Source organism: Oncorhynchus mykiss, chromosome 28, assembly GCF_057628025.1.
Source record: "Oncorhynchus mykiss isolate SJ-2025 chromosome 28, ASM5762802v1, whole genome shotgun sequence".
In the NCBI taxonomy this organism is placed as follows: domain Eukaryota; kingdom Metazoa; phylum Chordata; class Actinopteri; order Salmoniformes; family Salmonidae; genus Oncorhynchus; species Oncorhynchus mykiss.
In genome coordinates, this window is record NC_143049.1 from 44,486,457 (window position 1) to 44,511,868 (window position 25,412).

The following is a 25,412-nucleotide window of genomic DNA, read 5'->3' on the forward strand; positions in this document are numbered from 1 at the left end:
TGGGTCTGATATGATTGTCACAGGTCTCGGGTATGGGTCTGATATGATTGTCACAGGTCTCGGGTATGGGTCTGTTATGATTGTCACAGGTCTCGGGTATGGGTCTGATATGATTGTCACAGGTCTCGGGTATGGGTCTGATATGATTGTCACAGGTCTCGGGTATGGGTCTGATATGATTGTCACAGGTCTCGGGTATGGGTCTGATATGATTGTCACAGGTCTCGGGTATGGGTCTGATATGATTGTCACAGGTCTCGGGTATGGGTCTGATATGATTGTCACAGGTCTCGGGTATGGGTCTGATATGATTGTCACAGGTCTCGGGTATGGGTCTGATATGATTGTCACAGGTCTCGGGTATGGGTCTGATATGATTGCCACAGGTCTCGGGTATGGGTCTGATATGATTGTCACAGGTCTCGGGTATGGGTCTGATATGATTGTCACAGGTCTCGGGTATGGGTCTGATATGATTGTCACAGGTCTCGGGTATGGGTCTGATATGATTGTCACAGGTCTCGGGTATGGGTCTGATATGATTGTCACAGGTCTCGGGTATGGGTCTGATATGATTGTCACAGGTCTCGGGTATGGGTCTGATATGATTGTCACAGGTCTCGGGTATGGGTCTGATATGATTGTCACAGGTCTCGGGTATGGGTCTGATATGATTGTCACAGGTCTCGGGTATGGGTCTGATATGATTGTCACAGGTCTCGGGTATGGGTCTGATATGATTGTCACAGGTCTCGGGTATGGGTCTGATATGATTGTCACAGGTCTCGGGTATGGGTCTGATATGATTGTCACAGGTCTCGGGTATGGGTCTGATATGATTGTCACAGGTCTCGGGTATGGGTCTGATATGATTGTCACAGGTCTCGGGTATGGGTCTGATATGATTGTCACAGGTCTCGGGTATGGGTCTGATATGATTGTCACAGGTCTCGGGTATGGGTCTGATATGATTGTCACAGGTCTCGGGTATGGGTCTGATATGATTGTCACAGGTCTCGGGTATGGGTCTGATATGATTGTCACAGGTCTCGGGTATGGATCTGATATGATTGTCACAGGTCTCGGGTATGGGTCTGTTATGATTGTCACAGGTCTCGGGTATGGGTCTGATATGATTGTCACAGGTCTCGGGTATGGGTCTGATATGATTGTCACAGGTCTCGGGTATGGGTCTGATATGATTGTCACAGGTCTCGGGTATGGGTCTGATATGATTGTCACAGGTCTCGGGTATGGGTCTGATATGATTGTCACAGGTCTCGGGTATGGGTCTGATATGATTGTCACAGGTCTCGGGTATGGGTCTCTACTGCTGCAGTAGAGATAATGTTTATGCTGCTGCTCTTGCGTTTCATGAGAGTGGAGAGTGGCACATGTAGCTTGGTGTTGGCCAATCATGAGTCAGAGCTGCAGTAGGCGACAGTGATAGAGCTTCCGTGTTTTAAAAGTTAGGAGATATCTAATCAATGGAAGATGGAATTAAAAGTTAAAGGAGAAGGATGGGCTACAACCAAGAGCCAACAGGCAGGCTGCTACCTTATATTCTGAATGGAGTTGTTGTTGTTGTTGTTGTTGTCTGGAACTGTAGGATTAGAAAACATGCACTGCAGCCTCTGTTAGCCTAGCTAGCTAACGGTAGCTAGCTTAACTAGCTTCTCCCGGTATGATGCAGTCAAGACAAGTACTTCGTAATCATATTTGATGATAAATAACCTCGCTATGGCAGCTACACTACATGGTCAAAAGTATGTGGACACTCCATCAAATTAGTGGATTCAGCTTTTTCAGCCACACCCATTGCTGACAGGTGTATAAAATCGAGCACACAGCCATGCAATCTCCATAAACAAACATTGGCAGTAGAATAGCCCATACTGAAGAGCTCAGTGACTTTCAACGTGGCACCGCCATAGGGTGCCACCTTTCCAACAAGTCAGTTCGTCAAATTTCTGCCCTGCTAGAGCTGCCCATGTCAACTGTAAGTGCTGTTATTGTGAAGTGGAAAAATCTAGGAGCAACAACGGCTCAGCTGTGAAGTCGTATGCCAAACAAGCTCACAGAACAAGGGCCGCCGAGTGCTGAAGAGCGTAGAAATCGTCTGTCCTCAGTTGCAACACTCACTACTGACTTCCAAACTGTCTCTGGAAGCAACGTCAGCACAATAACTGTTTCTCGGGAGCTTCATGAAATGGGTTTCCAAGGCCAAGCAGCCGCACACAAGCCTAAGATCATACACAATGCCGAGCGTCGGCTGCCATTGGACTCTCGAGCAGTGGAAACGCGTTCTCCGTAGTGATGAATCATGCTTCACCATCTGACAGTCTGACGGACTAATCTGGGTTTGGCAGATGGCAGGAGAACGCTACTAGCCCCAATGCATAGTGCCAACTGTAAAGTTTGGTGGAGGATGAATAATGGTCTGGGGCTGTTTTTCATGGTTCAGACCCCTTAGTTCCAGTGAAGGGAAATCTTAATGCTACAGCATACAATGATATTCTAGATGATTCTGTGCTTCCAACTTGGGAAGGCCCTTTCGTGTTTCAGAATGACACTGCCCCCGTGCACAAAGCGAGGTCCACACAGAAATGGTTTGTCGAGAACGGTGTGGAAGAACTTGACTGGCCTGCACAGAGCCCTGACCTCAACACCATCGAACACCTTTGGGATGAATTGGAACACTGCGAGCCTGAAGGCCCAATCGTCCAACATCAATGTCGAACCTCACTAATACTCTTGTGGCTGAATGGAAGCAAGTCCCCACAACAATGTTCCAACATCTAGTGGAAAGCCTTCCCAGAAGAGTGGAGGCTGTTATAGCAGCAAAAGGGGGACCAACTCCATATTAATGCCCATGATTTTGGAATGAGATGTTGGACGAGCAGTTATCCACATACTTTTGGCCATGTAGTGTATTTGTGTACTATAGTTTAAGTCAACTTGGTTGGTTGTCTCTCGTCTCTGCTCCCTATGTCACTGGCTCACAGGCCCCTTCCCTCCTGCTAGAGCAGTCTCATCTCTGGTTAGTAAAGTAGCTTCACCCAGAACAGTCTAAGCCGGGGGGGTTCTACTAAGCTATATACGATTGTTTTATACCAAGGATCATTTAGCAAGTTGAGTTTGAATTTTAAGACCCCTTTTAGTATAATATATATATATATATATATGTTTGAGGAAAAAACACATTGAATAACAGATAGTCCTTACTGCTATTAGCCCATAGAAACACATTGAATAACATATAGCCCCCCAAAAAATCTGAAGGAAGTTTGTTCTGAAGTGTCTGAGAGATATAAGAAAGATCAGGAAATATATAGATATTTTTTTACATTATTTAACCCCTTATTTTTGGTACTAAACAGCCTCCATCTATACTTCCATAAATGTTTTCAACAAGTACAGGGGAACTTCAGACGAGTCGTGTGAGGCTGGATCATAGAGCAAAACAACCAACATGTACGTATTCGTGAGAGGCTCACCTTGCCACAGAGGGGTCTCTTGAAGCTAGGGGGTACTATTTTTATGTTTGGAAAATGAACGTTCCCAAAGTAAACTGCCTATTTCTCAGGACCAGATGCTAGAATATCCATATATATATATATATTGACAGATTAGGATAGAAAACACCCTAAAGTTTCCAAAACTGTCAAAATATTGTCTGTGAGTATAACAGAACTGATATTGCAGGCGAAACCCTGAGAAAAATCAAACCAGGAAGTGGCCTCTATTTTGAAAACTCCATGTTCCATAGCCTCCCATTGCTCCATTTAAAGGGATATCAACCAGATTCCTTTTCCTATCGCTTCCTCAAGGTGTCAACAGTCTTCAGACCTAGTTTCTGGCTTTTATTTTGAAAAATGAGCCAGAACGATAACATTGAGTCAAGTGGTCACATGAGTTTTGCTCGCGCAACAGACTTTGGACAGGTATTGCTTTTCCCTCTCCTACTGTGAAAGACATTTGCGGTTGATATATTATCAATTATATATTTTAAAAACAACCTGAGGATGGATTATTGTCACATTCTGACCATAGTTCTGTTATCTTATTCTTTGTTTTAGTATGGTCAGGGCGTGAGTTGGGGTGGGCAGTCTATGTTTGTTTTTCTATGTTGGTTTTTGTGTTCGGCCTAGTATGGTTCTCAATCAGAGGCAGGTGTCGTTAGTTGTCTCTGATTAAGAATCATAATTAGGTAGCCTGGGTTTCACTTTTGGTTGGTGGGTGTTTGTTTCCGTGTGAGTGTTTTGGCCACACGGTACTGTTTCGGTTTTGTAAATTCACGTTGTTATTTTCTGTTTAGTGTTCTGAGTTTGAATAAAAATCATCATGAACAAAGCTGCTCTTCAGACGAAGAGGAGGAAATCCGTTACAATTATAAAAAAAGTTAGTACGGATATTATTTGGAATTTGTCTGCGTTGTCGTGACCGCTCTTTCCTGTGGATTTCTGAACATAATGAGCCAAACAAGGTATTTTGGATATAAAAATAATCTTTATGGAACAAAAGGAACATTTGTTGTGTAACTGGGAGTCTCGTGAGTGAAAACATCCGAAGATCATCAAAGGTAAACGATTAATGTGGTTGCTTTTCTGATTTTCGTGACCATGCTACCTGATGCTAAGTGTACTTAATGTTTTGTCATGCGATCGATAAACTTACACAAACGCTTTCGCTGTAAAGCATCATTTCAAAATCTGAGACGACAGGTGGATTAACGAAAGGCTAAGCTGTGTTTTGCACTTGTGATTTCATGAATATGAATATTTGTAGTAATATTATTTGACTGAGGCGTTATGCTATTCAGCGGTTGCTGATGACAATCATCCCTCTTAAGGTAGGGTAGCGTCAAGAGGTTTTAAAGTGCCTTCGGAAAGAGTTCAGACCCCTTGACTTTCTCCACATTTTGTTACTTTACAGCCTTATTCTAAAATGGATTCAATAAAACCATTTCCAGAAATATCTTATTTATAAGACCTTTTGCTATGAGACTCGACACAGCTCAGGTGCATCCTGTTTCCATTGATCATACTTGAGATGTTTCTACAACTTGATTGGATGGAGTCCAGCTGTGGTAAATTCAATTGATTGGACATGATTTGGAAAGGCACTCACCTGTCTATATAAGGTCCCACGGATGACAGTGCATGTCAGAACAAAATCCAAGCCATGAGGTCAACGGAATTGTCCGTAGAGCTCTGAGGCAGGATTGTGTCGAGGCACATATCTGGAGTTCCCCAACAACACAGTGGCCTCCTTCACTTAAATGGCAGAAGTTTGGAACCACCAAGACTCTTCCTAGAGCTGGCCGCCCGGCTAAACTGAGCAATCGGGGGAGAAGGGCCTTGGTCAGGGAGGTGACCAAGAACCTGATGGTAACTCTGACAAAGCTCCAGATTTCCTCTGTGGAGATGGGAGAACCTTCCAGAAGGACAACCGTCTCTGCAGCACTCCACCAATCAGGCCTTTATGTTAGAGTGGCCAGACGGAAGCCACTCCTCAGTAAAAGGCACATGACAGCCCGCTTAGAATTTTACAAAAGGCACCTAAAGAAACCAGATTCTCTGGTCTGATGAAACCAAGATTAAACTCTTTGGCCTGAATGTCAAGCATCATGTCTGGAGGAAACCTGGCACCATCCATATGGTGAAGCATGGTGGTGGCAGCATCATGCTGTGGGGATGTTATTCAGCGGCAGGGACTGGAAGACTAGTCAGGATCGAGGCTAAGATGAACTGAGCAAAGTACAGAGGTCCTTGATGAAAACCTGCTCCAGAGCCTCAGGACCTCAGACTGGGGCGAAGGTTTACCTTCCAACAGGACAACAACCCTAAACACACAGCCAAGACAACGCGGGAGTGGCTTCGTGACAAGTCTCGGGAATGTCCTTGAGTGGCCCAACCAGAGCCCGGACTTGAACCTGATCAAACATCTCTGGAGAGACCTGAAAATAGCTGTGCAGCAACGCTCCCCATCCAACCTGACAGAGTTTGAGAGGATCTGCAGAGAAGAATGGGAGAAACACACACACGCAATAGAGGTATCTTCTTGAGGATGGGGCTCTACCATAGCCGGCTGTGTACTGGCTGTAGCAGTCTGGGCAGCAGCGCTCTCTGGCACACAAGCACACAGGGGGCGCCACACACCACAGTTACAAATAATTATTGATCGATAAATCGAGGTCAAATGATCAGCAAATCAACTGACTGATTTGTTGACCGATTGATTACCTGATGAGTTCTATGAGTCTTTCCTCCAGATTGATTTTGGTGCGGTAGAGGTCATCCAGTTCAGCTGAGGTCCGGAGCTCATAGCTCTGTTTGTCCTGACAGGCTTTCCGTAGTCCCTCCCTCAGCTCTTCACAGGACCTCTGAGACACAACCAGGCTCTCTTCACTCCTGATATAATACCACAGAGACATAGATATAATACATGAGTATAATACAATGACTGACAGGTAAAGACTCACGTGGTCACAAAAGACACACAGAACTATATGTGACCGACCGCCTTGATTCAGTCTCATGTAGCAACATTTGAAATGGTGAATTTTTTTTTATTTTTTTACATTGGATAAAAGTAGAGACTCAGAGCTACAAAATGTGTATATCATACACTGCATTTGAGGAAACAATGGGAAAGTATTTCTGCTTTGAAAGTTGATCAACTTGTAACTGCACTTTTGAGAAAAATGGCTTTTGAATGTTTTAGTACCTAGTGGAGAGCCCTTCTTAGTCTACACTCATTCAGCATCGTTCCCACCATCTTAAGCTTTAGCCCCACCCATCTCTTTAATGGTTGATCCAAGCATTCTGTGCTAACAGCAGTCAAGCACCCAAGCTAACTTGCTAGCTAATTCCAGACACAAATGAGAGAACAGCTAACTGAACATTACTCGCCGAGCTGGTTAGGCTGTAATGTTATCCAGAGTGTTGGTGACTGTAACTGTGCTGTCAGATTGTCCGTTGGTAAATTCAGAGCGCATACTGGGCACTCTGTCCGAGGAGTTGGGTTGATCCGAGCATTCTGACCTCACAACGGCAGTCAAGCACCCAAGCTATCTGGCTAACATTGGGCTAGCTACTTCCAGAAGCAAATGAGAGAACACCCCACTCTGACCATTTTACTCGCCGTAGCAGAGCTGGTTAGGCTGTTTTCATGTTATCCAGAGCGTTGGTGACTGTAACTGTAATGCTGGCAACAATTTAATTACGCTTTTTTTGCTGATGTTTACTAACATCGGCAATATTCAACGGGTGTTGAGCGTTCGTAAATTCATCAGTTATTCTGAGCTCTCTGGCACACTCGGACGAGAGTGCTCTGAAATCGGAGTAGATGGCCAGACAGAATTTACGAATGCATCCGTTACTTGCATATTGGAGTCTTTTGTTAAGACATGTAGCCAGGTTCAATGTTAGCTAGCTAACAGTACACTTGAACTTGAAATGAAAACGACTTTGTCAAAATTAGAAACGTGTATGTTAGGAATTTTATGAATAATGACTAAACAATATCTACATTTAAATAGAACTATAACTAATTAAACTCTACCCTGTTTTAAAATATCTGATTAATAATGTTAGTTCATAAGAAAGAGATTATGTAGCATGAACAAAGAGTAATTAAACATAATAAACACCATTCCAACTAGGTTGGGGAGGAATGGGTTGTGTGTTTTAAAGCAAAGAGGATCATTAACCTATGTTTGAACCGACTCAGCTATAACTCTGTGGCGATCAAATAAGACAGCGAGAGGCCCTCCAGGTTTTCTGTATCTGGAACTGTCTGCTAAGTGAAAAGATATTATGGTGAGACTTCAGGAGTTAATCCAGTTGTATTGTGTGTCATGTGTTGGTGAGTTGGAATGAACTTTTGAACCTGCTTTGTCCTGGTTGAGAGGAGGAGATTATTTTTATAACCTATGACATCATAATTTATATATAAACTGTTGTACATGGTTCTTTGGGCAGCGCGCTCCGAGAATAAATACTATTGACTCATTTTTAATGGACTGGTTTTGTCTATTTTATGCAAATAAGGATCTTTCAAATTCTTTTAAAAACAGACAGTGATTTTAATTGAATTGGTTAATGAACACATGTAGGAGTGATAAAATTCCCATGACAGTGTAATATCTGAAAATGTAGCTAGCTAGACTATCTTATCCATATACATCATGGTTGGATGTTTCTCCCTGTCACAGATGCCAACCTTTCCCTTAGTTTGAGGATGTAATCCGGAGACAGGTGTTTCCTCCATCTCCTTAGCTATCATACTCTAATTCAATTCAACTGATTTCAAAACTTTCAGAAAGTGGAGAGCAACACTTATTTCAGTTCTACTAAGCAATATATTGTTTTTAAAGCTGCGTTAGACAGGATTACCTACACATTGACCAGCTCAAACAGAAGTGTGCTATATGGCAGACCAATCCGAACTCATCTTCCGGCATGTCCAGCCCATTAATTATCTCAGCCAATCATGGCTAGCGGGAAGGTTCCTGACTTTTTCCATGGCTAAACCAACTAGGCTCGTAATTGACCCATTTGACTCATATTTAAGGATATAACACCAGTTTGTTATTAAGCCACATGAAAGTTCACATGTTCCAGAAGGCATTTCTGCCAAACAATGCATTTTGATTAAAAATAAAAAAAGATTACATTCAAATGGTTGTCGTGTGAAGTAGTGACCCTCAACATTCACCTAGCTTCCTGAATCAGGTCACATATTTAACAACAAAGTCACCTGGTGAGGTTGTGTTGCATCTCCTCCTCTCTCTGTTGTATTAGCTTCTGTGATGTGTTGTCCTCTAGAGGTTGATGATAGTCCTGCTTGTCACTCTGCACAACAAAAACAACAACAACAACGTGTTCAGTTGTTAGAAGGTCTTGGAGGGTCGAGGTTAAGAAGGAGTGAGAAGATAAAAAAAATATGTGTGTGTGTTTGTGCCTGACCTCCATCTCCTCCAGTTTGGTCTTCAGGTATAAATTATTCTCCTGTTCCACCTCCACTTCAGACCTCACAGTCTTCAGCTCTTCAGACAGAACCTGGGGTAGATAGACAACCTTTAACTAGAACACTGTGCATTAGATCACAAACAGTACCTGTACATGCAGTTCAGTACTGACCTGTGACTGTGGTTCTGTACTGACCTGTGACTGTGTCTGTAGCACTGTACTGGCCTGTGACTGTGTCTGTAGCACTATACTGACCTGTGACTGTGTCTGTAGCACTGTACTGGCCTGTGACTGTGTCTGTAGCACTATACTGACCTGTAACTGTCTGTAGCACTGTACTGGACTGTGTCTGTTGCACTATACTGACCTGTAACTACTGTGGTTCAGTACTGACCTGTAACTGTGGTTCTGTACTGGCCTGTGACTGTGGTTCTGTACTGACCTGTAACTGTGTCTGTAGCACTATACTGACCTGTAGCTGTGTCTGTAGCACTGTACTGGACTGTGTCTGTTGCACTATACTGACCTGTAACTGTGTCTGTTGCACTATACTGACCTGTAACTGTGTCTGTTGCACTGTACTGACCTGTAACGGTGGTTCTGTACTGGCCTGTAACTGTGGTTCAGTATTGACCTGTAACTGTGGTTCAGTACTGGCCTGTAGTTGTGTCTGGTGACTCAGTACTGATCTATAACTGCGTCGGTGGTTCAGTACTGAACCTGTGTCCGTGTCTGTGTTTCAGCACTGGTCTGTGCCGCCGTCTGTGGTTCAGTACTGACCCGTGGCTGTGCCTGTGGTTCAGTACTGGCCTGTAACTGTGTCTGTAGTTATGCACTGACCTGTAACTGTGTCTGGTGGTTTATGGTCTGGTTGCTGAGCTGATAGCGGAGCGCCTGGATCTCCTCCTGCTGTGCCTCCTTCTGAGCCCTGACCTTTCCTTGCTCTTCTTTCCCCAGCCTCCCCTTCTCCTCCCGCTCCTTCAGCAGCTGCTCCTGCAGGCCGAGGTTTTCCTGCTGCAGGGAGGTCATGCTGGTGTTCAGCTCCTCCTGAAACCTGTTGGACAGCGCATCCCATCGCTCTCGCGCTTCCTCATTCTGGGCAGTGAGCCTGCATATGTGGACCCCGAGCTCTGCTGTCTCTCTGTTGGCGTGGTCCAGGGCCTCCCGGATGTCTCCATGCTCCAGGGCCAGACCCTCGTAGCGTGTCTTCAGGTTGTGGAGTTCCTCCCTGGCAGAGGCCAGCTCCAGGACTAGGCCTTGTGAAGCCTGAGCCTTGCGGCGCTGCTCCTGCCCCAGAGCCTCCTCCCTCTCCTGGGCCAGCAGCAGCTCCTCTACCTGCTGTCTGTTGAGCCCCTCCACCTTACTCCTTATCTGCAGCTCTGCTCCCAGCTGCAGCCAGGCTCTAAGCTCCACAACCTCCGTCTGCAGCCGTAGCACTTCCCCCTGGCTACGCTGCAGCTGGGCCACCAACACAGCCGGGAGGAGGAGCTGCTGGGTCTGGGGACAGGGGGAGAGGTCCTGCGTCTGGGGCTCAGACTTAGAGGAAAGATGCTGGTTCTTCTCCATAGACAGTCCCTCTGCAGAACCAGCCTTATGTAGATTACTATGAGAACACTCTGCAGTCTCTTTCTCTGTCCCTAGCTTCTCCTTCTCTCCATCCGTCTCTCCCTTCTCTCTCTCCTGCCCCGCCCCAGTCAGTCTGTCAGTGTTCTCCTCTTCCAATTGTCTGATCTTTTCTCTACTCTCCGTCAGTTCTCTGTCCCTGGACCTCAGCTCCTTCCTCAACTCCTGAAGCTGCTTCTCCATGGCCTTCCACTCCTGCACCTCCCTCTCCTCCTGCACCTCCCTCTTCTCCTTCCTCTTCTCTCCCTCCTTCTCCTCCTGCATCTCCCTCTTCTCCTGCACCTCCCTCTCCTCCTCCTGCAGAACCTGGGTCTGTTGTAGCGCTGCGTCCCTCTCCTCTCCCTCCTGCAGAACCTGGGTCTGTTGTAGCGCTGCGTCCCTCTCCTCTCCCTCCTGCAGAACCTGGGTCTGTTGTAGCGCTGCGTCCCTCTCCTCTCCCTCCTGCAGAACCTGGGTCTGTTGTAGCGCTGCGTCCCTCTCCTCTCCCTCCTGCAGAACCTGGGTCTGTTGTAGCGCTGCGTCCCTCTCCTCTCCCTCCTGCAGAACCTGGGTCTGTGGTAGCGTTGCGTCCCTCTCCTCTCCCTCCTGCAGAACCTGGGTCTGTGGTAGCGTTGAGTCCTTCTCCTGCACATCAATCAATATCAAAGTAACATTCACTTTTGACACTTTTCCTTAGTGACATGAAATACAATACTAGGTGCCACACAGCAGAAATGTATTAATAATGGCCCATGTCCTAGTAGCAGACAAACGTTTGGTACCTGGCTGTCTAGTTTAGACAACAGATCCATGTTGTTGAGGTTGGCTGTCACAGCTTCCTGGTTGTGAGCCAATAGCTTCCCCTGCAGCTCTCTGACCTCGTTCCTCAGCCCCTCTGCCTCCTGGTCTAGCTCTCTGACTCGCTGTAACAATTTTGCCTGTCTCGCCTCTGATTGGTGCAGCAGCTCCTGCTGTCTGAGCTCTGAATGGTCAACCAGGATGCGTAGGTCGTCTGCGGCAGTGCAGGGTGTGGAGACTCCAAGTAGCTCCTCCCCCAGCTCCCCTAACTCCTCCCCCAGGTCAGCCAGCAAACTGGAACCGTATTCTTGAGCTTTGAACTCCTGCAACTAGAGAGACCGTCAGTCAGTCAGTCAGTAAATCAATCAATTGATTAATCAATCAGTACGTACCCCTGAGTAGCTGACCAGGCTGTTGACACTGGAACAGCGACTGGAAGGTTTCCAGAGGTGGGTGGAGTTAGACCCCAGAGTCCTCCTAGAGTTACAGACACAACAGAGTGAACTATAGTCATTGTCATGTCTTTGGCTATGTCGGATTAAGTGATATGACATGCTATTCTATAAAATCCTTTCTCTGTAATTAATATTACCTGATCGAGCTAATCATGTAAATGTAATTAAATAGAAAGTCAGGGCACCACGAAAGAATGTTTATCTCCCGAACAAACTCTTAAAGACCCAGTAATCTTTTACATCAATAGTAGTCAATATTAATCGTCACCTTATTTCAGTCTCATTTGAAGTCCTAGAATTCTTGGTTATCTTCACGAACCCTGGCTAACAAGTTGAATCAGCAATACAAAATTGGGTTTAATTATTTATTTACTAAATACCTAACTAATCACACAGAATTACATATACACAGAATGGATCATACATTGATTACAAATTATGTCATAAAGGAAAACATCCCTAGCGGACGGAGAAGATATGACAGCTGGTTACACAATGAAAAGGGGGTTGGGTTTGAGTGAAAGAGCGGGAAGACTGAGGAACAAAGGGAGAAGCCATGCTATCGTAAATACAGTATCTTATGCATTCTAAATTACCGCACATTTGGAAAAGGAAAATGCAATACATATTTACTCTGAGCTGCGCTTCGGGAGGTTGGTCATAGATGCTGGCCGTATTGGCCAACAGAGATCTTCCTGTCCTCGGAAGAATGTCTCTGGTGGTAAACAGAATACGTTGTAGTATCTTCATTGTGAGTTAGACTGGATACTTTGTCCGTCCATTCCTAGCCCACGTTTACAGCTGTTGTTGCTAACTCAACGGCTAGGATGTCTCACTTCTTTAGTGAATAAGAGTTCAAAGTTCATACCATTCACAGTCAAAGCTCACGCTGAGGTTGGCTTAGTTCTGTAGTTGACATGTTAGTCCTTTTAATGTGGGACCGTCGTCCTCACAACAGGAGGTTACTTTTTCGTCTAGGGCTTTATATAGTGGTAGGAGAGAGGGCATGTTTCATAGTTTACAACCAATGTCTCTTCATATAGGCGAGCCACTGAGTGAGCAGAGCTTTAACCTTATGAAAACCCAATTCTCTTATTTGGAAGCTAAAATTCCATTTCACCTTTTCACAAATAGTTTCATATTTAAACATTTAAATTGCACAACAATTCCATGTGAATCTGATAACTATAATGTGTAGACTTTCCAGGATACAGCTTATGTCATCCTATCATTAATAAGAATGTCTCAGATGACAACAGAACTGACATCATATTCATTTAGTACCAACTGGTTGGATTACCGAAATATGGTTCCTTTCCCCCCAACTTTTGATGTTCCCCGACTCTATGTTTAACAAAGGCTCTTCAAGAGTCCTTCAGTAGCGTCAAGAGAGAGAGGGGAGAAAGGTATTTATGGGGGGTCATAAACCTTACCCACAGGCCAACAACATGACATCATGTACAGTGGGGCAAAAAAGTATTTAGTCAGCCACCAATTGTGCAAGTTCTCCCACTTAAAGATGAGAGGCCTGTAATTTTCATCATAGGTACACTTCAACTATGACATACAAAATGAGAAGAAAAATCCCGAAAATCACATTGTAGGATTTTTTATGAATTTATTTGCAAATTATGGTGGAAAATAAGTATTTGGTCAATAACAAAAGTTTATCTCAATACTTTGTTATATACCCTTTGATGGCAATGACAGAGGTCAAACGTTTTCTGTAAGTCTTCACAAGGTTTTCACACACTGTTGCTGGTATTTTGGCCCATTCCTCTATGCAGATCTTCTCTAGAGCAGTGATGTTTTGGGGCTGTTGCTGGGCAACACAGACTTTCAACTCCCTCCAAAGATTTTCTATGGGGTTGAGATCTGGAGACTGGCTAGGCCACTCCAGGACCTTGTAATGCTTCTTATGAAGCCACTCCGTTTGTTGCCCGGGCGGTGTGTTTGGGATCATTGTCATGCTGAAAAGACCCAGCCACGTTTCATCTTCAATGCCCTTGCTGATGGAAGGAGGTTTTCACTCAAAATCTCACGATACATGGCCCCATTCATTCTTTCCTTTACACGGATCAGTCGTCCTGGTCCCTTTGCAGAAAAACAGCCCCAAAGCATGATGTTTCCACCCCCATGCTTCACAGTAGGTATGGTGTTCTTTGGATGTAACTCAGCATTCTTTGTCCTCCAAACACGACGAGTTGAGTTTTTACCAAAAAGTTATATTTTGGTCTGACCATATCTGACCATATGACATTCTCTCATTCTCTTCTTCTGGATCATCCAAATGCTCTCTAGCAAACTTCAGACGGGCCTGAACATGTACTGGCTTAAGCAGGGGGACACGTCTGGCACTGCAGGATTTGAGTCCCTGGCGGCGTAGTGTGTTACTGATGGTAGGCTTTGTTACTTTGGTCCCAGCTCTCTGCAGGTCATTCACTAGGTCCCCCCGTGTGGTTCTGGGATTTTTGCTCACCGTTCTTGTGATCATTTTGACCCATGGGGTGAGATCTTGCGTGGAGCCCCAGATCAAGGGAGATTATCAGTGGTCTTGTATGTCTTCCATTTCCTAATATTTGTTCCCACAGTTGATTTATTCAAACCAAGCTGCTTACCTATTGCAGATTCAGTCTTCCCAGCCTGGTGCAGGTCTACATTTTGTTTCTGGTGTCCTTTGACAGCTCTTTGGTCTTGGCCATAGTGGAGTTTGGAGTGTGACTGTTTGAGGTTGTGGACAGGTGTCTTTTATACTGATAACAAGTTCAAACAGGTGCCATTAATACAAGTAACGAGTGGAGGACAGAGGAGCCTCTTAAAGAAGAAGTTACAGGTCTGTGAGAGCCAGAAATCTTGCTTGTTTGTAGGTGACCACCATAATTTGCAAATAAATTCATTAAAAATCCTACAATGTGATTTTCTGGATTTTTTTCTCTCGTTTTGTCTGTCATAGTTGAAGTGTACCTATGATGAAAATTACAGGCCTCTCTCATCTTTTTAAGTGGGAGAACTTGCACAATTGGTGGCTGACTAAATACTTTTTTGCCCCACTGTACCCCAACCAGAAGCCATGGATTACAGGCAACATTCGCACTGAGCTAAAGGGTAGAGCTGCCGCTTTCAAGGTGCGGGACTCTAACCTGGAAGCTTACAAGAAATCCCGCTATGCCCTGCGACAAACCATCAAACAGGCAAAGCGTCAATACAGGGCTAAGATTGAATCATACTACACCGGCTCCCACGCTCGTCAGATGTGGCAGGGCTTGCAAAACTATTACAGACTACAAAGGGAAGCACAGCCGCGAGCTGCCCAGTGACAGGAGCCTACCAGACGAGCTAAATCACTTCTATGCTTGCTTCGAGGCAAGCAACACTGAGGCATGCATGAGACCATCAGCTGTTCCGGACGACTGTGGGATCACGCTCTCCGCAGCCTTGTGTATGTTAACCTGTTTAAACGTCTTACTCACAAGGCTGCGGGGCCAGACGGACTACCAGGACGTGTGCTCCAGGCATGTGCTGACCAACTGGCAGGTGTCTTCACTGACATTTTCAACATGTCCCTGATTGAGTCTGTAATACCAACATGCTTCAAGCAGACCACTGTAGTCCCTGTGCCCAAGAACACAAAGGCAACCTGCCTAAATGACTACAGACCCTTAGCACTCACGTCTGTAGCTATGAAGTGCTTTGAAAGGCTGGTAATGGCTCACAACACCATTATCCCAGAAACCCACTCCAATTTGCATACAGCCCAAACAGATACACAATCTCTATTGCACTCCACACTGCCCTTTCCCACCTGGACAAAAGGAACACCTATGTGAGAATGCTATTCATTGACTACAGCTCAGCGTTCAACACCATAGTACCCTCAAAGCTCATCACTAAGCTAAGGACCATGGGACTAAACACCTCCCTTTGCAACTGCATCCTGGACTTCCTGACGGGCCTCCCCCAGGTTGTAAGGGTAGGTAACAACACCTGCTGCGCTGATCCTCAAAACAAGGGCCTCTCAGGGTTGTGTGCTTAGTCCCCTCCTGTACTCCCTGTTCACCCACAACTGCGTGGCCAAACACGACTCCAACACCATCAAGTTTGCTGACGACACAACGGTGGTAGGCCTGATCACCGACAATGATGAGACAGCCTATAGGGAGGTCAGAGACCTGGCAGTGTGGTGCCAGGACAACAACCTCTCCCTCAATGTGAGCAAGACAAAGGAGGTGATCGTGGACTACAGGAAAAGGAGTGCCAAACATGCCCCCATTCACATCGATGGGGCTACATTGGAACGGGTCGAGAGTTTCAAGTTCCTTGGTGTCCACATCACCAACGAGCTATCATGGTCCAAACACACCAAGACAGACGTGAAGAGGGCATGACAACGCTTTTTCCCCTCAGGAGACTGAAAAGATTTGGCATGGGTCCCCAGATACAAAAAAAGTTCTACAGCCGCACCATCAAGAGCATCCTGACCAGTTGCATCACCACCTGGTATGGCAACTGCTCAGCATCCGACCGTAAGGAGGTACAGAGGGTAGTGCGTACAGCCCAGTACATAACTGGGGCCAACCTTCCTGACATCCAGGACCTATATACTAGGCGGTGTCAGAGGAAGGCCCAAAAATTGGTCATAGACTGTTCTCTCTGCTACTGCACAGCAAGCGGTACCGGAGCGCCAAGTCTAGGACCAAAAGGGTCCTTAACAGCTTCTACCTCCAAGCCATAAGACTGCTGAACAATTAATCAAATGGCCACCGGACTATTTGCATTGACCCCCCCCCCTCCACCCCTTTGTTTTTACACTGCTGCTACTTACAGTTTATTATCTATGCATAGTCACTTTACCCCTACCTACATGTACAAATGACCTCGACTAACCGGTACCCCCGCACATTGACTCGGTACGGTATCACCTGTATATAGCCTTGTTATTAGTATTTCATTCTGTAACTTTTTTTCTTTCGTTTATTCAGTAAATATTTTCGTAACTCTATTTTCTGAAAACTGCATTGTTGGTTAAGGCCTTGTGTCATGACGTGCCCTGGGGGGAGGATCATAGCCTTAATTTTAATTTTGCTGGACCCCAGGAAGAGTAGCTGCTGCTTTTGCAGCAGCTAATGGGGATCCATAATAAATACAAATAGCCCCACCCCCCCTCTCTCTCTTTCTCCACAGTTTATGGCAGTCATAAATACTTCTGGGTCTGTAGTTTTGAGATTGGAATGTGTGACTGTGGGACACAGGGAGAGACTTGGCCAAACTCCTTATCCTCAAAATGGGAGAATTAAACAATATTTTTACTTTTAAGAATGTGGGAATGGTACGTGGTCACTTAAGGGACAGTTATGATGAGTGTGTTTCATTTGGTGACATCATGAGGGACAGGAAACAGACATAAGAGATAGAGTTAAGGGGTACATTTACCAACGGTTTACATCTAAATGTGAAACGAATGTGATTAAACATGAAACTATCTGTGAAAAGATGTGATATTAAGTTTCTAAATGATAGTATGAATTTTCATATAAAGATTAACTAGTCAGTGGCCACACCCCCGTTAGCCCAGACATCACATTACGCGTCAAAGAACCACCCTTTTTTCCAGAGTATGAAACCCACTTCTTACAAAATCTACATTAAGTCAGAGAACGCCGGGACAGAGTGCCCACGTTGGAATGACTACAATTCTATTGACCATTAGACCATACAGCTGTAGTTTTGGCTACACAGCTGGAAATGGTTCAACTCAGACTGTCGATCACGACAGAATAAGAGCAAATATTAGACGCATAATTACTAGTCTGCAGCTAGAAATTACATAAGTCTAGTACGAGAATACCGACAACCACCGACGCATCTAGTCTATGAACACATTTCCGAATGATACTCTGAAGTAACCATTCTAACCACCTACAACCACGAAAGACATTGACTTCTGGGAAAGTTAACCAGAGAGACTCTGATGAACCCTACAGGACGATCAAGTGTTTTCAACAGAGAGACAACAACGACATACAAGCGTAAATATGTACATTGTAATTTCTTTCAGAATGAGCGTCCGTTCATGTGCAAAGTATTAGCATGTCAATGAGTACAATTATCCTCTGTGTGTTGTTCATCCATTTTGTCTTTCCCGCTCTTTCGCAGTCCCCACCCGTTTCCTTTGTCTACCAATCTGTGTGATCATTTAGTTGGTTAGTAAATAAATAATTATGCCAATTTGTATCGCTGATTCATGATTTAGGCTAGGGTTCGTGCAGATATTCAAGGGTTTGCAACGTTCAGTAATGAGAACTGATGAGGTAATAATAACAATGAGACTAAACGATCAGCTATTAAAATATCTGAAAAGTTATATTCGGAAAATTATAAACTCTGTAAATCTCAACATTCTCCGTGGTGACCCGACTTCCTAGTTAATTAATGTTCACATGAATAGTTTAATCACGTAATAATTAAACATAGAGATCTGATTTGATATAAATAAGTCTTCACATTTAATGGTAGTCCAGACACGACACTTGTAAGTAAGCATTTCACGGTAAGGTCTCCCTACACCTGTTGTATTCGGCGCATATGACAAATACAATGTGATTGGATTAGATGTTTTGAGGTACCTGTAGCTGGTACCATTCTATGGAGACCAGGAAGTGATCACCAGGAGATACCGTGGGGTGATTACTGACCACTCCTATTAATGGTAAACAAAAGCGTATTACCTGGCGAATGTGGGCCAATCAGCATCGAGGTCGTGACCTCTGGATGCCACATCAAACTGGACCTCGTTGAGAACATACAGGTGACTGATGATGTCACTGCTGAGGTGAGACTTCAGGAAGGGACTGCGAGCAAAGTACCACTCACTGGAACACACACACACACACAAGCTATTAGAAAAGAAAGAGACTGACAAAAGGGATGACATTTGGCTTTGGTGGGATATGAGAGAGGAAGACAGACTACAGTGACATTAAGGAAGTAAAACTAAACTGAACAGAGGAAGGGAAACATCACAGTTATAAAATACTTTATATACAATAATAAACTGGGTGGTTCGAGCCCTGAATGCTGATTGGCTGACAGCCATGGTATATCAGACCGTATACCACGGGTATTACTGCTCTAATTACGTTGGTAACCAGTTTATAATAGCCACGGCTAAGGGCTTTATGCAGGTACTCCGTGTAGCGTCGAGCAGACAACAGCCCTTAGCTGTGGTATATTGGACATATACTGCTTCAATACACTGTACTGGGTCTCCTTTTTATCCAGCTGGGCAAGGAAGCCAGTTGTGTGTGTTTGTGTGTGTGTGTGTCCGTGCGGTGTGTGTGTCCGTGCGGTGTGTGTGTGTCTCCATGCGGTGTGTGTGTCCGTGCGGTGTGTGTGTGTCCGTGCGGTGTGTGTGTGTACCTGGTAACCTTGTGGTTGAGTAGACACTGTTGTAGGGTATCAGCCAGACGCTGATGGACCAGAGAATAGCGGAGAAACGCTCTACCTTTACCCAGGGACGTCTTTAACTGTAACACAACAGAAGACAGGATGGATTCATGACAGAGTTCAAGTTCAAAGCTTATAGGAATTGACATCAAACTGTTTCAGAAGTGGAAGGTGCTACAATGGCTGTATATACGCATCAGGCAGCCAGAATAGTCCAGTCATTTTGTTTTATTTTTTATTTCACCTTTATTTAACCAGGTAGGCTAGTTGAGAACAAGTTCTCATTTACAACTGCGACCTGTCCAAGATAAAGCATAGCAGTGCGACACAAACAACAACACAGAGTTACACATTGAATAAACAAACATACAGTCAATAATACAGGTAAATAGAATGAATAGAACCTGTAACCCTGGTAACATGACTGGTAAATAGAATGAAAAGAACCTGTAACCCTGGTAATATGACTGGTAAATAGAATGAACAGAACCTCTAACCCTGGTAATATGACTGGTAAATAGAATGAATAGAACCTCTAACCCTGGTAATATGACTGGTAAATAGAATGAATAGAACCTCTAACCCTGGTAATATGACTGGTAAATAGAATGAATAGAACCTCTAACCCTGGTAATATGACTGGTAAATAGAATGAATAGAACCTCTAACCCTGGTAATATGACTGGTAAATAGAATGAATAGAACCTCTAACCCTGGTAATATGACTGGTAAATAGAATGAATAGAACCTCTAACCCTGGTAACATGACTGGTAAATAGAATGAATAGAACCTCTAACCCTGGTAATATGACTGGTAAATAGAATGAATAGAACCTCTAACCCTGGTAATAGAATGAATAGAACCTCTAACCCTGGTAATATGACTGGTAAATAGAATGAATAGAACCTCTAACCCTGGTAATAGAATGAATAGAACCTCTAACCCTGGTAACATGACTGGTAAATAGAATGAATAGAACCTCTAACCCTGGTAATATGACTGGTAAATAGAATGAATAGAACCTCTAACCCTGGTAATAGAATGAATAGAACCTCTAACCCTGGTAACATGACTGGTAAATAGAATGAATAGAACCTCTAACCCTGGTAATATGACTGGTAAATAGAATGAATAGAACCTCTAACCCTGGTAATAGAATGAATAGAACCTCTAACCCTGGTAATATGACTGGTAAATAGAATGAACAGAACCTCTAACCCTGGTAATATGACTGGTAAATAGAATGAATAGAACCTCTAACCCTGGTAATAGAATGAATAGAACCTCTAACCCTGGTAATATGACTGGTAAATAGAATGAATAGAACCTGTAACCCTGGTAATATGACTGGTAAACAGAATGAATAGAACCTCTAACCCTGGTAATATGACTGGTAAATAGAATGAATAGAACCTCTAACCCTGGTAATATGACTGGTAAATAGAATGAATAGAACCTCTAACCCTGGTAATATGACTGGTAAATAGAATGAATAGAACCTCTAACCCTGGTAAATAGAATGAATAGAACCTCTAACCCTGGTAATAGAATGAATAGAACCTCTAACCCTGGTAATAGAATGAATAGAACCTCTAACTCTGGTAAATAGAATGAAAATAACCTGTAATCCTGGTAATAGAATGAATAGAACCTCTAACCCTGGTAATAGAATGAATAGAACCTCTAACCCTGGTAATAGAATGAATAGAACCTCTAACCCTGGTAATATGACTGGTAAACAGAATGAATAGAACCTCTAACCCTGGTAATAGAATGAATAGAACCTCTAACCCTGGTAATAGAATGAATAGAACCTCTAACCCTGGTAAACAGAATGAATATAACCTCTAACCCTGGTAACATGACTGGTAAATAGAATGAATAGAACCTCTAACCCTGGTAATAGAATGAATAGAACCTCTAACCCTGGTAATATGACTGGTAAATAGAATGAATAGAACCTGTAACCCTGGTAATATGACTGGTAAACAGAATGAATAGAACCTCTAACCCAGGTAATATGACTGGTAAATAGAATGAATAGAACCTCTAACCCTGGTAATATGACTGGTAAATAGAATGAATAGAACCTCTAACCCTGGTAATATGACTGGTAAATAGAATGAATAGAACCTCTAACCCTGGTAATATGACTGGTAAATAGAATGAATAGAACCTCTAACCCTGGTAAATAGAATTAATAGAACCTCTAACCCTGGTAATAGAATGAATAGAACCTCTAACCCTGGTAATAGAATGAATAGAACCTCTAACCCTGGTAAATAGAATGAAAATAACCTGTAACCCTGGTAATAGAATGAATAGAACCTCTAACCCTGGTAATATGACTGGTAAACAGAATGAATAGAACCTCTAACCCTGGTAATAGAATGAATAGAACCTCTAGCCCTGGTAAATAGAATGAATAGAACCTCTAACCCTGGTAATAGAATGAATAGAACCTCTAACCCTGGTAAATAGAATGAAAATAACCTGTAACCCTGGTAATAGAATGAATAGAACCTCTAACCCTGGTAATAGAATGAATAGAACCTCTAACCCTGGTAATAGAATGAATAGAACCTCTAACCCTGGTAATATGACTGGTAAACAGAATGAATAGAACCTCTAACCCTGGTAATAGAATGAATAGAACCTCTAACCCTGGTAAACAGAATGAATATAACCTCTAACCCTGGTAACATGACTGGTAAATAGAATTAATAGAACCTCTAACCCTGGTAATAGAATGAATAGAACCTCTAACCCTGGTAATATGACTGGTAAATAGAATGAATAGAACCTCTAACCCTGGTAATAGAATGAATAGAACCTCTAACCCTGGTAATATGACTGGTAAATAGAATGAATAGAACCTCTAACCCTGGTAATAGAATGAATAGAACCTCTAACCCTGGTAAATAGAATGAATAGAACCTCTAACCCTGGTAATATGACTGGTAAATAGAATGAAAATAACCTGTAACCATGGTAATATGACTGGTAAATAGAATGAATAGAACCTCTAACCCTGGTAATATGACTGGTAAATAGAATGAATAGAACCTCTAACCCTGGTAATAGAATGAATAGAACCTCTAACCCTGGTAATATGACTGGTAAACAGAATGAATAGAACCTCTAACCCTGGTAACATGACTGGTAAATAGAATGAATAGAACCTCTAACCCTGGTAATATGACTGGTAAATAGAATGAATAGAACCTCTAACCCTGGTAATATGACTGGTAAATAGAATGAATAGAACCTCTAACCCTGGTAATAGAATGAATAGAACCTCTAACCCTGGTAATATGACTGGTAAATAGAATGAATAGCACCTCTAACCCTGGTAATAGAATGAATAGAACCTCTAACCCTGGTAATATGACTGGTAAACAGAATGAATAGAACCTCTAACCCTGGTAACATGACTGGTAAATAGAATGAATAGAACCTCTAACCCTGGTAATATGACTGGTAAACAATGGCTGTCTGGTATTGTGACGCAACCATTTCCATGGTAATGAAGAATGTTCTTTCACATGATGTTAACTGATGTGGCTCATGCGATGGGATGTCTATTTTGTAACGTCAGTTACTGCTTAGCTCCTATGTTTACACTTGCAATGGCCGCCAGTCCACACATTATGCCATTATTGACTATTTTTATGGCAGCATATATTTTTATGGCAGCATATACAGTCAGAAAAACAGAAAAACCTTCGAACAGCAAAAAAATATTATGTATTTAAAAAAATACAAATTGCTATTAGAATGGTTATTGCGGTGACCGCTGCCATTTTGCTGGACAATTGCCTTCATCGGTTTGTGTCTGAGTGAGGATTACCTCTGGTATAGCCTTGACAAACCGCAGGCCGTCATTAACTCCTCTGGTCTTGGCAAGACACTCTCTGAAGTAATCCCAGTACTCCTTCCTGCTGCCTAGGAAATCTGCCTTCTCCTTCTGGTCAAACTGATGTAAACACACAACAACAGCTCAGATTCACAGGCCCTGGAGTTTTCCCAGGAAAACCTTGAGGTCCTATCTAAGATCATTTAGCTTTCCAGTATCCTAGCAGTTTATGAGAGAGAGTGAGTTTCTGTGTGTATTACCTGTAGCAGGTACTCTAGTTTGTAGGACAGTTTATGCAGGTTGGGGCTGTCGTCTGTGATTGGTTCACCCATCTCTCTGTGTTCCTTACTCAGCTCAGTCACTGCTTCTACAGGTTCAGATACACAACACACATGTACACAAGCTATAGCTTCATCACTTCAACCTTGATGCACCACACACCAACACGGACGCAGTCAAAATCAGGTTAGGTGTCAAAACTATTGACACACCTAAAAGTTTCTTATAAATAAAATAGTCAAAAGATTAGTATTTGGTCCCATATTCCTAGCACGCAATAGCTACATCAAGCGTGTGACTCATAGGGCGGCACACAATTGTCCCAGCGTCGTAGGATGTCATTGTAAATAACAATTTGTTCTTAACTGACTTGCCTAGTTAATTAAAGGTGTCAAAATCCAGAACAGCTTCAATGAACCTTGGAATAGATTCTAAAAGTGTCTGGAACTCTATTGGAGGGATGTGACATCATTCTTTGGTGTTTTGTTGATGGTAAAAAACACTGTCAGGCGCCACTCCAGAATCTCCCATTATTATTAAATTGGATTTTTCTGGTGACAGACGGCCATGGCATTTGGTTTACAACGTTTTCTTGTTCATCAAACCATCCAGTGACTGACTACCTGTGCCCTGTGGATGGGGGCATTGTCCTGGTATCCATAACAATGGCCTGCCCAGCATTTTTATACATGACCCTAAGCTTGTTAATTGCTTAATTAACTCAGGAACCACAACATGCTTTCAATTTACTTTGTGTCCCTCATTTACTCAAGTGTTTTCATTATTTTGGCAGCTACTTATGTATCAGTGGAGGTTGTGGAGGGGAGGACGGCTCATAATAATGGCTGGAATGGAGTCAATGGAATGGAATCAACCATGTGTTTATATACCATTCCATTGACTCCATTCCATTGACTCCATGCCAGCCATTACTATGAGCCGTTCTCAGCAGCCTCCACTGATATGGATGGATCCACACAGACACATGTGGCGAACTGTAAAATAGATACCGTGTAGATCTCTGATAATCCTCTGGAGTTGGTTCTCTCCTACTGATGTCTTGTTACACATGATGGTGGTGCTGAGATCAGTAGTAAGGATGGGGGGGGGGGGGGGGGGGGGGTCAAGGAGTCTGCAACCGGCTGCAAAGAATCACACAAAGAGCATTGGCACAGTTTATAATGTAGACTACAATAACAACCTCTGTAAATAATCCTAAACATTATCCAGATCCCAGCATCCCCATCCTGTCACTACTACTGTTGTTGTTTTCTCTATTCATGCAATTAAACAAATACTTCCAATTCGATTGTACTCATCATCATCATCATATCGATCAGCAGACAGAGAGAACAAAACGGCGACAACAAAAGTATTCAGTGATCCTCGTCTCCCAATAATGACATCACACAGCAGTGGGCTTCCCACTGACGTAATGGCTTGGTACATTTGACTAATATTTTGGTACAACAAAATCACAAGCGTATTAAAGCTCTATCGTTGTTTGGTATTTTTGGACCACATTTCAGTCAGTGTCGTCGGGCTACGTTCCTAAATAAACAGAGATATTGAGAGTGCAGTCGCAGACAGGAACATGTACCTGCTGTTCCGAGGCTACAAGCTCTGGCAGCCAACAGCTGATACAGATATAGGTTGTCATTAATACAGACAACCTAGTTTATTAGATATAATCAGAAGTAAACGTACTTGTAGAGATTCTCAGGCAGTTCCCGAGTTTACAGCAGGAGTGAACATGCTACCGTTAAGGCTGGGCATTCATAATGAATGACACCTTCATTAGCCAATAGCTGCGCGCAATATCGTCCCAGCCAGCATAGTTAGTTTGCAGAATATTAGGTAAATAAACCAGCAGACTGAAGTCATGTGACATGTCCCAGTGTCACACTGAAAGTTTCACAACTCAACACAATTCAAACCAATAGAATGTAATTGAAAATTATACACACCAAAAATATCAAATAATAGAGGATTAAAATGTATTG

The 25,412-nt window shown here is 43.4% G+C and overlaps 1 protein-coding gene across 5 annotated transcripts in view; it reads right to left on the reverse strand.

Moving 5' to 3' along the window:
• The window catches only part of LOC110509177 (FYVE and coiled-coil domain-containing protein 1), a 41,572-nt gene extending 16,408 nt beyond the window's left edge, over positions 1–25,164 (reverse strand). Inside the window, exons 1-14 of one of the 5 annotated variants that reach the window (XM_090226139.1) lie at positions 25,010–25,164; positions 24,420–24,551; positions 23,391–23,497; positions 23,125–23,250; positions 19,247–19,353; positions 18,556–18,699; positions 12,464–12,545; positions 12,099–12,154; positions 11,768–11,852; positions 11,360–11,698; positions 9,816–11,222; positions 8,973–9,065; positions 8,764–8,858; positions 6,246–6,413 (exon numbers count right to left, since the gene is read on the reverse strand). In XM_090226139.1, coding sequence (XP_090082265.1) covers positions 6,246–6,413; positions 8,764–8,858; positions 8,973–9,065; positions 9,816–11,222; positions 11,360–11,698; positions 11,768–11,852; positions 12,099–12,154; positions 12,464–12,545; positions 18,556–18,699; positions 19,247–19,353; positions 23,125–23,250; positions 23,391–23,497; positions 24,420–24,480 — 2,870 coding nt within the window. In that variant the 5' untranslated portion in view covers positions 24,481–24,551; positions 25,010–25,164. Of the gene's footprint in view, positions 1–6,245; positions 6,414–8,763; positions 8,859–8,972; positions 9,066–9,815; positions 11,223–11,359; positions 11,705–11,767; positions 11,853–12,098; positions 12,155–12,463; positions 12,546–18,555; positions 18,700–19,246; positions 19,354–23,124; positions 23,251–23,390; positions 23,498–24,419; positions 24,552–25,009 lie in introns of all 5 variants that reach the window. The other 4 variants (XM_090226138.1, XM_090226141.1, XM_090226142.1 and 1 more) reach the window with 4 other exon arrangements.
• Positions 25,165–25,412: the final 248 nt, after the last annotated feature.